Source organism: Pteropus vampyrus, unplaced genomic scaffold (assembly GCF_000151845.1).
Source record: "Pteropus vampyrus isolate Shadow unplaced genomic scaffold, Pvam_2.0 Scaffold145, whole genome shotgun sequence".
NCBI classification, from domain to species: domain Eukaryota; kingdom Metazoa; phylum Chordata; class Mammalia; order Chiroptera; family Pteropodidae; genus Pteropus; species Pteropus vampyrus.
The window spans coordinates 1,384,488-1,395,576 of NW_011888926.1; the positions used below are offsets into that span (position 1 = coordinate 1,384,488).

The 11,089-nt window shown below is 54.2% G+C and overlaps 2 protein-coding genes across 4 annotated transcripts in view; one reads left to right on the forward strand and one right to left on the reverse strand.

Annotated features, from left to right (window-relative positions):
• The window catches only part of FAM109B (family with sequence similarity 109 member B), a 6,276-nt gene extending 3,442 nt beyond the window's left edge, over positions 1-2,834 (reverse strand). Inside the window, exon 1 of the mRNA XM_011369012.2 lies at positions 490-2,834. The gene's annotated coding sequence lies outside the window, so the exon portion shown is untranslated. The remainder of the gene's footprint in view (positions 1-489) is intronic.
• Positions 10-10,863, forward strand: NAGA (alpha-N-acetylgalactosaminidase). Of its 3 annotated transcripts, XM_011369015.2 has the most exons (11): positions 10-111; positions 3,023-3,148; positions 3,558-3,649; positions 4,460-4,595; positions 5,122-5,293; positions 5,749-5,926; positions 6,241-6,335; positions 7,057-7,218; positions 8,479-8,676; positions 9,643-9,786; positions 10,231-10,533. In XM_011369015.2, exons 3-11 carry the CDS (start codon positions 3,634-3,636, stop codon positions 10,363-10,365), a joined length of 1,236 nt encoding a protein of 411 aa, XP_011367317.1. In that variant the 5' UTR covers positions 10-111; positions 3,023-3,148; positions 3,558-3,633; the 3' UTR covers positions 10,366-10,533. The 3 variants fall into 3 exon arrangements, with proteins under 3 accessions (XP_011367317.1, XP_023391659.1, XP_023391660.1); XM_023535891.1 differs by lacking the exons at positions 10-111; positions 3,023-3,148 and having other exon boundaries at positions 3,553-3,649; positions 10,231-10,863; XM_023535892.1 differs by lacking the exons at positions 10-111; positions 3,023-3,148 and having other exon boundaries at positions 9,646-9,786; positions 10,231-10,863.
• Positions 10,864-11,089: the final 226 nt, after the last annotated feature.

Consider the following 11,089-nt stretch of genomic DNA (forward strand, 5'->3'; position numbering starts at 1 on the left):
CCCCGGAGTGACCAGATTTCTGCTTCTGGGGTTACCCACTTCTGCTTGTGCCACTCTCGCTGGCCTGCAATCCACCCGCAACCCCCAGGCCCTGCCTGCGTTCAGTCTAAGGTAGGCCCGTGATGCGTATTGGTTCAATGCCATTTCAAATCCTTTTGTTTATGACTTAAGTGAAGTTGTTTTAATCTACTTGTTTAAGACCAAAGAAAAAAAATAGTTGCTTTGAAGTATGAAGTATAAATCGTGCCAAGATGTCATTATTCTACGTCTGTTGTGGTTGATAAGCAGTCAGCAGCCCAACTGCTGATGGGCCCTGCTGGGGGCTCATTGGTGAGAACCTGTGGTAAAGCAACTGTGGCCTGGAGGTATTTAGACTATAAATACTGACAGTGTATGGACTATTTGAGAGTTTCAGTTTGGGCAAGGCTCTTTCTTAATCTAAAAAAAACTTAATCTAGACTCTTTCTTAATCTAAAAAAACTCTCCTACCTGTGGCCAAGGCTACTCTTTGGTCCCTTGTGATATTAAACCTTGCAGCAGTCTCAGAAGAAATCAGCAGAGCACCTCAGCCTTCCTGGCTTAACACTGGCGTCTTCGTTCCCTAGCAACGGTGCTCTAGCAACAGAGGACTTTTACTTTCGCGCTGGTCACTGGAAATCCGCTCTTCGATTGGTTGCTGAGTCTCCAGAGTGCTTCCTCATATAAAAAGGCACTCCATATTAAATTTGGATTTACTCCTTCACCACCTCTTGTCTGAAACAATAGTGTGATTAATCTGTCGTTTGTTTGGAGTATGTTATTTCCTTATTTGGTTTATTAAGAGAGATTATCTGGTATGCTATTGGCTTGTGAAATTATTATAATTCCCATAATGTGCTAAATGAATCGTTGGCAAAGAAAGAATCAATCTCAGAGTACAACTTTTGCTGCCTCCACCCCCTTCCCAAACAAAAACAAAACTAAGCCAGTGGCTTAGGTTGCAGGAACGCACAACCAAATGCAGGAGCCTAGCATTTCCCTGTGGCCCTCAAAGGTGAGCTCAGAACATGTGTCCGTGAACGTGTTGGTTCCCACCCAGAGCTTTTTCCCTCGCAGTTCATGCAGCCTAGACGGCTTTTCCTTCTCAGCCCCTGCCCCTCAGCTTTTAACTCTTCAGGGCTCCTTCACATCAGTTAGGTACTTTCAGCTGGTCTAATAATTAAATCAACATGAGACAGGTTAACAAGGGAAAATAACCAAATTTAAGTACATTCGTAGCTACAGGAAGCCCGCATACATGGGAAAGTCAGAGACCCCACATACATGAAAGGTTCAGAGACAGAAGGGTGAAATAAGGTATCCTGAGCTAAGGAATGTGGTAAGAGGCCTGGGGCTTCACACAGGAGAATGATAAGACTTTGCAGATGAAGCACAGGTATTCAGTAATTAGATGTTTGCCCTGACATATGGATAAGTCATAAAACGTTATCTCTGGTAATAACTCTTATTATGGGCAAGGCTCCTAATTTAAATTCTTCTAGGTAGTCATGGGGGGCACAGAAATTTCTCTTGAGCCCACAGGGTCTTGACTACCTTCAACTCAAAGTAATCCATATGCCAAAATGGCACATCTTGAGGAGGCCTGCCCTTCACCTGCCCTCAAGTCTATGGTGTCCCTGGGTTATATTTTCGTCTTAGCACTAACCACTAGAGAAAACTTCTTTATACGCATGCTTTTATTTCCTGTGTATTATCTGCCTCTCTCACTAAATTTTTATTCAATTAATAATATGAACCATAACAAATGTGTTAGAAGGTAGTGGAAAATATAAAGCAAGGTAAGGGAGATTGGACATTGTGGGACTGGGAAGGCTGCAGTTTTAAATGGAATCATCAGGGTAGGCTTCACTGAGGTGACATTTGAGAAATACTTGAAGGGGATGATGGAGCCAGTCATGCCAACATCGGAAGGAAGAGCATTCCCGGCAGAGGGAATGACCGGTGCCATGGTTCTGAGGCCTGTTGTGTTTGAGGAACTGCACGAAGGCCAGTGTGCCAGGCAGCGGTGAGGTCGGCGGAGAGCGGCAGGAGACGCGGTGGGAGTGTGTAGGCTGGGGCTTTGTCTATCTGTGGGCGCTGTTACTCCAGATGGAGATGAGCAGACATCGCGGGGGCTCGAGCGAGGAGTGACCTGAGCTATGTTTTAAAGGATTACTCTAGCTGCTGTGGAGAGAATAAATGTGGATGAAACGTAGGCTGCGGCACAAATTCAGGCAAGATGTGATTGGGGCTGGGAGAGCAGTGGGGCGGCTAGATTTGCGATGGGTTCTGAAGGTAGAGATCACAAGGTCTGCCGAGGCTGGACGTGGGGAGGGAGGGAAAGCAGATGCAAGGAGGCCTCCAAGGTTTTGGCTTGAGCACCTGGAAGGACAGTTGCCATTACATGAGAAATGGAAAGTGGCAGGTATTTTGGTTTGGGACCCCTTATGTTTGAGATGCCCAGTGGCCATTTAAACGAAGGTGCCAAGAATGAAGTGTTTGACATCTAGTAGTTGCTCAATAAATTTTCGATGAACGAAATATGCAGAGCGCCTGGGCTAGCAAAACCAGCGGCCGCAGTGTCAGGCAGGAAAGGAGAGCCTCTGGCTTTACAAGAGCTGTTGTGCTCTGCACCTGGATTGTTTTCCCTCCCCCATCTTACTCGCAAGCCTATTCATCTTCCGCTACCGGTTTTGAAAGGCTTACTAGTCGCCATGCTTAAGAGCATTCTCTCATTTCCTCTTAACAAAACCCTTAGCAGGTATTCAAGCCCCAGCTATTATTTGCGCGTCTACAGTGTGTCGGGCACTATCCTCGCCCTCAGGGATCTCGCTGAGGTGACAGGTCTAGCCTCGGGGGAGGTGGAGCAGCAGCAGCAGCACATCCGGTCCCGAAGTCCGCTCCGCCGCTGGAGCTCTAAGGGGGCGGGGCTTTGAGAAGTCCGGAGGGCGTATTGGGCCCCCACAGAGGGCGAGGCACGACGTTACTAGGGGCATTCTGATAGGCTCCTCCGGGAAAGGTTGACTGCCGTCAGGCCCCGCCCCTCTGGAACGCTGTTGGCGAATCAAGGGACTGGAGCGGTCGGCGGCTCTGGAGGCAGAGGCGGCGGTTGGTGTGAGCGCGTCGGCAGGTAAGTGCCACGGGCAGGGCACTCTGTGGTTAGGGGTCCCCGCGCTGGGTCTTCCGTCCTTGGCGGCTGTAGGTGGCAACCCAGACCCGGTGGGAATCCGGAGCCTGGTCTCGGCCTGTCAACTCCCCTTTTCCTGGGCGTCCTCGAGCCAGACGCTGCCTCTCTTTGGCCCCGGCCTGGCGAAGGGGCGCCCTTGGGCTATTGGGGCGCCCAACCCCGCGTAGGGGGGTGAGGTCTGATGTCCAGGACACCTCGTTTAGTATTTTTGAAGGAAGAAGTGATGGTTGGGAGGGAATGGGGAGGTAGCGAGGGCGGCTTGGGGACCGAGTGTGGGATCCACGCCTAGGGTTGAAGGCGATAGGGCTAGCCAGGCAGTAATGACCCCAAGTGCTTTTCTAACGTTTCTTAGCTTCCAAAGTCCAACATATAAAGCTGGTAAAAGCAGAGCAGATCTGGTCAGGTCCTGAGACGCTGAATCCAGACCCATGTTGTGGAAGACAGGTAACCTCCATTGGGAGGGGAGCTGACCAGTGGGGCTGGGGCTACCTGGAGGGAGTCCAGCCCTCTGGTGTCTGGGCCTCCTTCCCTATGTGGGTATGTGGGGAGACATGTTCCTCTTATTCCTGGAGCTGGGCAGGCAAAGGAGAAGGAAATGCTGCTCATCTCTAAAAAGAATCAGTTCCCTCTAAAGGGGCCCCTTCCTTTCTCAGCCCCTCTCCCCAGAGGCCCTACATTATGTGATACCAGCATGTGCTGAGAACAGCCCTGTGAAGTCAGTAAGTTAACTCTATCTGACAGATAAGGAAACAGGCCCGGGAGGGAAAGGGCTCACTCTCCCAGGTGAGCCGGCTGAGTGCAGGTTCCACCTGGCTGACCTCTTTAGCCCTTCTGAGGCCTCTTGGGGGGTCTGTGGTAGAGAGCCAGATCCTCCATGGGACTCAGGAGACCTGGAGTCTGACTACAGTGTCCTGTCAAGTTCTGTGTGATAGGGTGCGGGGAACTGGTCAGGGTATAGAAAGAATATGACCTCAGGTGTTAGTTTTTGCTAATTCCAGCACTGCTGTGGCAACAACAGCAAGTAGGGGACCCAGGTCTTGAACACATTGCCCTACTCCAGGCACCATCCACCTGCTCACTGTACTGCAGGAGCCAGTAGTTGCAGGAAGAGCCAATTCTGCCTTAAACGCAGGAGTCTCATTCTTCCAATGTGGAGGCCAGCAGCCTCTGCGGGGCTGAGCAGCACCTGGAGAGGGTAGGAGGAGGGCCAGGGCTGTGGAAGCCACTCATAGTTATCCCGCCAAACCCCTACAGTGCTCTTATTGGCCCTGGTGAGCCAGGTGCTGGTGCTGGAGAATGGGCTCCTGCGGACGCCGCCCATGGGCTGGCTGGCCTGGGAACGTTTCCGCTGCAACGTTAACTGTGATGAGGACCCAAAGAACTGCATCAGGTGAGTAAGGCCTGCACTGCCTAACAGGTGTCACCCAGGGTCCTGCAGAGTAGGGGCAGGGCATGGAGGGTCAGTCAGAAAAGAGAAACAGGGTCAAAGCCACCTCCCCATCCCAGAGAGACTGCAGCCAGAGGTGACTTTTGGGATATCTGACACTCAGCCTCATGACCTGCTTGGGGCTTCTGTGGGGACTTTCAGGCCTGTGGGGCGGGTACCTTATAATGGACCTAGTCCCTGAGATAATCGAAAGGAGGTAACTGTTAAGGCTAGGCCAGTCACTGCATGTTTCTCCTGGCTCACCCTGCCTCTTGGCCTGGGGGCCAGACCATTCCTTTCAATTTCACCCTGTTTGGGGCTCACGACACAATTCCTGTTGTCATTTGCAATTGTTACCTGGCTTAGTCTTCAGCTGACAGCAAGGCCAGGGTTCTTACAGGCTGGATTCACATTCAGAGCATTGAAGAAGCTCTGAGGAAGGGGAACATGCTGGGCCACTAAGCTGCCCCTCCCCTGCCCCTCTCACCAGTGAGCGGCTCTTCATGGAGATGGCCGACCGGCTGGCGCAGGATGGTTGGCGAGACCTGGGCTACACATACCTTAACATTGATGACTGCTGGATTGGTGGGCGTGATGACAACGGCCACCTGGTGCCCGATGCCAAGCGCTTCCCCAATGGCATTGCCTTCCTGGCTGACTACGTGAGCCCCACCCCAGCCCTGCCCCTTGGCCTGGGGGCCGAACCGCTCTTTCCACCCCAGCCTGCTTGAGAACTCAGTCCACAGAGGGAAACATAAATGAACAGCTAGTTCTGGCCCACTGTGGTGGTTAAGAGCCAGGAAGGGTATCTGATCCAACCTGGGATTTCAGGAAGGTTCTCGAAGGAGGCAGTTCTTGAGCTGGTACCAGGTAGATGGCATTCAAGGCACAAGGGATGGCAGAAACAAGGGCCCAGAGGCAAGAACAGCCCGTGGAGATGTGCATTGGAGGGAGAAGAAGGATCATAGTTGGCAGAGGCAAGGCCAGCAAGCACAAACCCTTTTCTTTGGGCAGTGGGGCACCAATGAAGGTTTTAACGGGGCCTGGTCAGATGTACCTGTGAGGTGGCTTCCTGGGGGTCCTGCCTGAGCCCACTGTGTCCTCAACTCCCCCACAGGCTCACTCCCTGGGCCTGAAGCTGGGCATCTATGAGGACGTGGGCAACTTTACCTGCATGGGTTACCCAGGCACCACGCTAGACAAGGTGACCCAGGATGCTCAAACCTTCGCCCAGTGGAAGGTGGACATGCTGAAGCTGGATGGCTGCTTCTCGACCCCCGAGGAACGGGCCAAGGGTGGGTCCCCCAGCTGACTGAAGGCCATCAGGTAGACAGGGAGAGATGGCCGTGGAAGGGCCACCAGTGCCCACCTGACTGAGCTCCCTAGGGAGTGGTGTTGCCCAGTTCCCCTCAGTCAGGGGCTGGGGGATGTCGGCTCCCAGGACGTTGGCACCACACCCACCTGGGAAGTATTTGCGGCTCTGGGTACAGGGGGTGGTACCTCTGCTGAGCCAGTTTCCTCACATTTGGTGGGAGAATGTTTGGGCTAAGGCCCTAGACTGTCTCCTGCACTTCCTTGGTCCTCAAATGTGGGGGTTGGACTTCTCCAGGGTATCCCATGATGGCTGCTGCCTTGAATGCCACAGGCCGCCCCATCGCCTTCTCCTGCAGCTGGCCAGCCTATGAAGGGGGCCTCCCCCCCAAGGTAAGCTGTTCTTTGTGCCCGCCTGCCAGTGTTCCCCACATCAGCCTCAGCACCTCCTGTGCAGTCAGGGCTGCTCTCACCAGGCCTGGCCCTGTGCTAGTTTGTAGATCTAGAGAGAGCGTCTTAAGTACCCCAGAAAGGCCGCTGCCAGCCTGGATCGTACAGAGGAGGCAGTTGTCAGGCGGGTAGAAGGGGTTGGTGTCCAAAGGCATGGGAACCACCTGTGGTGCGCCAACACAGCACCCAGCCCAAGCGGTCAGAATCCTGGGTTGTACTGAGTGGGCCACGAAATCCAGAAGGCTGGTGAGGACAGGCGGATGGGGCCAAGCCTCTGAAGAGCCTTGCGGACACCTCACCAGGGGCCCCAAAGCACCTAGGACACTAGAAAGGGTGGGATCAGACTTGCAGACTTGAGGGGGAGTGCTGGCAAGTGGTGGGACTCAGAGAGGACATGGGGTGGGTATGCGGCAGGGATGCTGGTACACTAGCTTGGGCCTGTCCCCAGGGCCCGACCACAGCTGGCATGGGAGGGCAGGGTAGGCTTCTGGTGCCAGCACGCGTGGGAGGCCTGGGCAGCCCCAGAGCAGGGCCACCCTCTGAGGCTTTCCACATCCTGGATAAGCTAGAGCTTCTCTTTCCCCTTCCCCACTCTCTGTCCCCTGCTGGGCCTCTGGGCAGCAGGGTGTGACTCTGGCGCTGGACTCTGCCCGCCCCCATCCAGGTGAACTACAGTCTGCTGATAGACACATGCAACCTCTGGCGCAACTATGATGACATCCAGGACTCCTGGAGGAGCGTGCTCTCCATCCTGGACTGGTTCGTGGACCACCAGGACATACTGCAGCCAGTGGCAGGCCCTGGGCACTGGAACGACCCAGACATGGTACCGTGGAGGGGGTATCCCAAGGCCCACCATCCAGGATGGACCTGCTCCCCACTGCCCTGTGCCCTCTAACTGGATGCTCACTGCCAGGTTCGAGAGCAGCATCTCTGAAATGTGGCCTTGAGCCAGCTGCCTTAGACTCACCTTGGAGCTTATTCATAATTCTGTTCCCAGGGCCCCACCCCTCAGATCAGAATGTTGGGGGAGCTCTGCGAATGCCCATTGTCGAGAGTCTTCCCAGGCAGTTCTGATGCTTGAGATTTGAGAACCTGGTCAGTAGTGCCTCTTGTGTGAGACATTATCCCTCTGCGGGGTGAAGAACGTGGATATTCCACAGCTCTTGCCACTCTCTCCCTAGACTGTCCCCACCCAGGCTGCCCGACCCTTCCTCCAGTGGCCTGCACCCCGTTACCCTCCTGCAGAGCCTCCACAGGCAGAACCAGCCCCTCGAACCTGCCTCACTCATAACCCTTGTGATTTAAATACTTTTACAATTTATCTTATAGTTTTATAGCCATCTCTTCGTTTAGTCAACGAGCATTTACTGCCAGTGATGATTATAATAATTATAAATACTTGGCCAGATGGTGGGCACCTGGAGAAACAGAAATTGGCCTGTCTCAGAGTTCTAGTTCCAGCTCTGCCATGTACCTTGGACGAGTGACTGAAGTTTTTCTGTGCCTCAGTTTCGTCAATGGGAAAATGAGAAAAGTAATAGTAGCTACCTTATATAGGACTGTTTTGAGGGTGAAATCGATGACCTTTTAAAATGCTTGGCACAGTTTGGCACATGTACAGTGCTTAGTTAAATTGGCATCACTAAGTACATAAGCATGTTGTATTAGCAATAATTGTTTGTGTCCGTCTGCGGATTCGTTGTGCTGGTCGGGGGTCCCCGTTGGTCCAGTCAGCTGTGGTTAGGGTGGGGGGTGGCTACTGGTGGGAGCAGAAACTCTGTCTGGGTCTGGTTTCCCACCACTGCCACCCTGGGTGTATCTCCCGACTCCTGTGTCAGTTTATAAACGCTTTTGGCAACAGGATCCCATTGGTCCTGTGGCATCAGAGCATAACACCTCCCCTATTTTCTTGGTGAGATAAAAAGCTGAGGCTCAGATGGAAAGTGACTCAATGAATCCCGAGACCACACTGCTGGGGAGTGGTGTTCGCCAAACCAGGCTCCACCGTCTCTTGCCTCAGCTACAAGCTTAGGGCTGGTCTTTGACGAGGGCAGAGCTGACCGCTCCTCTCCTCTGCCCCTAGCTGCTCATTGGGAACTTTGGCCTCAGCTTCGAGCAAGCCCGGGCCCAGATGGCCCTGTGGACGGTGCTGGCGGCCCCCCTCTTCATGTCCACAGATCTGCGCACCATGTCCGCCCAGAACATGGACATTCTGCAGAATCCACTCATGATCAAAATCAACCAGGATCCCTTGGGCATCCAGGGACGCAGGATTCTCAAGGTACTGGAGTGTGGGGAAGGGAAGGGAGGCTGAGGGACCAGGCTCCCCAGGGAACAAGGCTGCGAGCCTTGAGGTCACATGGGGGGGCGTGTCTCTGAATCTGCTCAGCCCCACCTCCTAGTTGCATTCAATTAAAGACTCTACCAGGAGGCATCACCACACAAGTTCACAGGAACAGTGAGGCCCCTCAGTTTGGAAGCATAAGACTTGGGCACAAGGCTATGATGTTCGGCAGAGAACTGGGGCTCCCCTTCAGCACTGGGGAGTTGTTAAAGCCAAGGAATACGACTACTGCTAGTACTGGTGTCCACTATTTATTTTAACCCCATACTGTGCGCTAGGCATTTTAGATACTCCTTCCCTGTTTTACAAATGAGGGAACAGACTTGAAGAGACTAAGTAACTGGCCCAACGCCCACAGTGGTAAATGGCACAACAGGACTTGGCTCCAGCAGCGTTGCCGCGAAGCTGGTTGGCGCAGCCCCTTCCCTCTCTAGTAAAAGCTACACACCTGTAGAAGGCGCCTGTAGAACGGGTGAGGCCCAGAGGCAGTAACTAATCCCTGCCAGGCCGGGGACCTCTGGAGGATGGGGGTCCACCCTCCTGGCTGCTCAGGGCAGAGTTCTTCATCCCCGCCGGCCAGTGCCCTCCACTCCAGTGCAGCAGCTGTCTGCGTCTGTCCTTCCCATTACCCTATGAGTACGCCGAGGCAGGATCTCGTGCAGCATTTGTCTGCGTCCCAGCCGGGGGCCTGGCACAGAGTAAGCGCTGGGGGGCATCTGCCAAGGCAGGGAAAGAAGGAATGCAGAGTGAGACAGTCGGGATGTCGAAGGTCTGTAGTATTCCCCTCAAGCTTTTACATGACGCAGAACTGTGGGCTGGGGGGACCCAGGACTCAGGGAAGGACTGGGAAGGGGACTTCGGGCCTGCGTGAGCAGGTATCCCAGTAACCACCCTCCGCCCCAGGAGAAGTCCTACATCGAAGTGTACATGCGGCCGCTGGCCGGCTACTCCTACGCCTTGGTCTTCTTCAGCCGCAGGACGGATATGCCTTATCACTACCGGACCTCCCTCACCCAGCTCAACTTCACCGGCTCCGGCCTGCATGAGGTGAGCGCCTGCATGAGGTGGCACCTTTGGTGCCACCCTAGGAGGGTGTTGCTGGGGAGGTTCTCCACATGGCCTCCCCTACGCCGTGGGGCAGCTGCGGCACTGACGGCCATGGCTGGTGCTGCTCTCTGCTCTGGTGTCTCCAAGCTACACAAACAGAACCACTGCGTATAAATGAGCCCCGTTACCGCTGAGGCCGTGCTCCTCCCCTCACGAGTCGGCCATGCTGGCACGGTCCTCAGGTCCTCTGTGGACTGGACTCTCAGAACTCAATGTGTCTGGGCTTTGCCAGTGGAGAAGTGACAGGAGATTCAGGCTCCCACTTCTGTTGTGCATCCTGGAGGCCCAGCACAGACGAGCCAGAGTCCAGGCTCTGCATCCTCTAAGCGGGTCTCTGCACGGCCATTCTTATGGTGGCATTGGTTATGTCCCTCCTCACTGCAGGCCCAGAATGTCTACACGGGTGATGTCATCAGTGGCCTCCGGACTGAAACCAACTTCACAGTGGTCATCAACCCTTCAGGGGTGGTGATGTGGTACTTGTATCCTGTCAGGAAGTTGGGGTCACCGCAGCAATGAGGAACTGAAACACGTCACAGGCTATAGCAGCACCACTAGCCCAGACCACGGAGCCTTGGCACCCCGAGGGCCATTAGGCAGGGTTCTCTGCTAGCCATGCTGCCCAGTGACCGACCCTAGCAGACTTCAGGGCCAGGTTCCGGCACTGCCCACGTGTGAACTCTCTTGGAAACTTGTCTTGGGGCACTGTCCTGTGGCCTTCTCGGCCTTTTGTCTTCATGGCCCCACAGATGCTGGTGAACTTGGCCAGTCTTCTGAGCCCCCACAGGCAGGGGTGGTGACACCCATCAGGACTCCAGCCTCTGACTTTCTTTTGTTGACTCTGAAATCAGGATTTGGAATTTTTCGTATAATTAGGAGTGGTGATCTGACCTCTCGTTAGGAACTTCCATGAATCATGTGAGTGGCTTTCCTGCCTGGAGGAGGCCTTGCAGGCTGACACTGCCCAGGAGTGACCCTGACTCCCCTGGGTCATCAATAAAGCTGTTCTTTAGTCAAGTAGTTGTGATATGGACCTGGGGCTGTGGGCACCTTCAGTTAGGGATTCTGGGTGGCAGTACACAGGGTGCTGGTTTCAACTCTCACCTCACATGGAAGATGTGTGGCATCTTCTGGCCCCTCGTTTTCCAGTGACCTGCAGGTTGTACTTCCAGACAGTCCAGACCTGCCGCGCTCCAGGAAGCCATTCCTGCTCTGCCCAACATGGTGGCGGTGGTGACAACAT

Coding starts and splice junctions, on each gene's coding strand:
- NAGA (XM_011369015.2), top strand. Junction 5,927..6,240: donor CCCCGAGGAACGGGCCAAGG/GTGGGTCCCCCA, acceptor GGACTTCTCCAG/GGTATCCCATGATGGCTGCT. Junction 9,787..10,230: donor CCGGCTCCGGCCTGCATGAG/GTGAGCGCCTGC, acceptor TCCTCACTGCAG/GCCCAGAATGTCTACACGGG.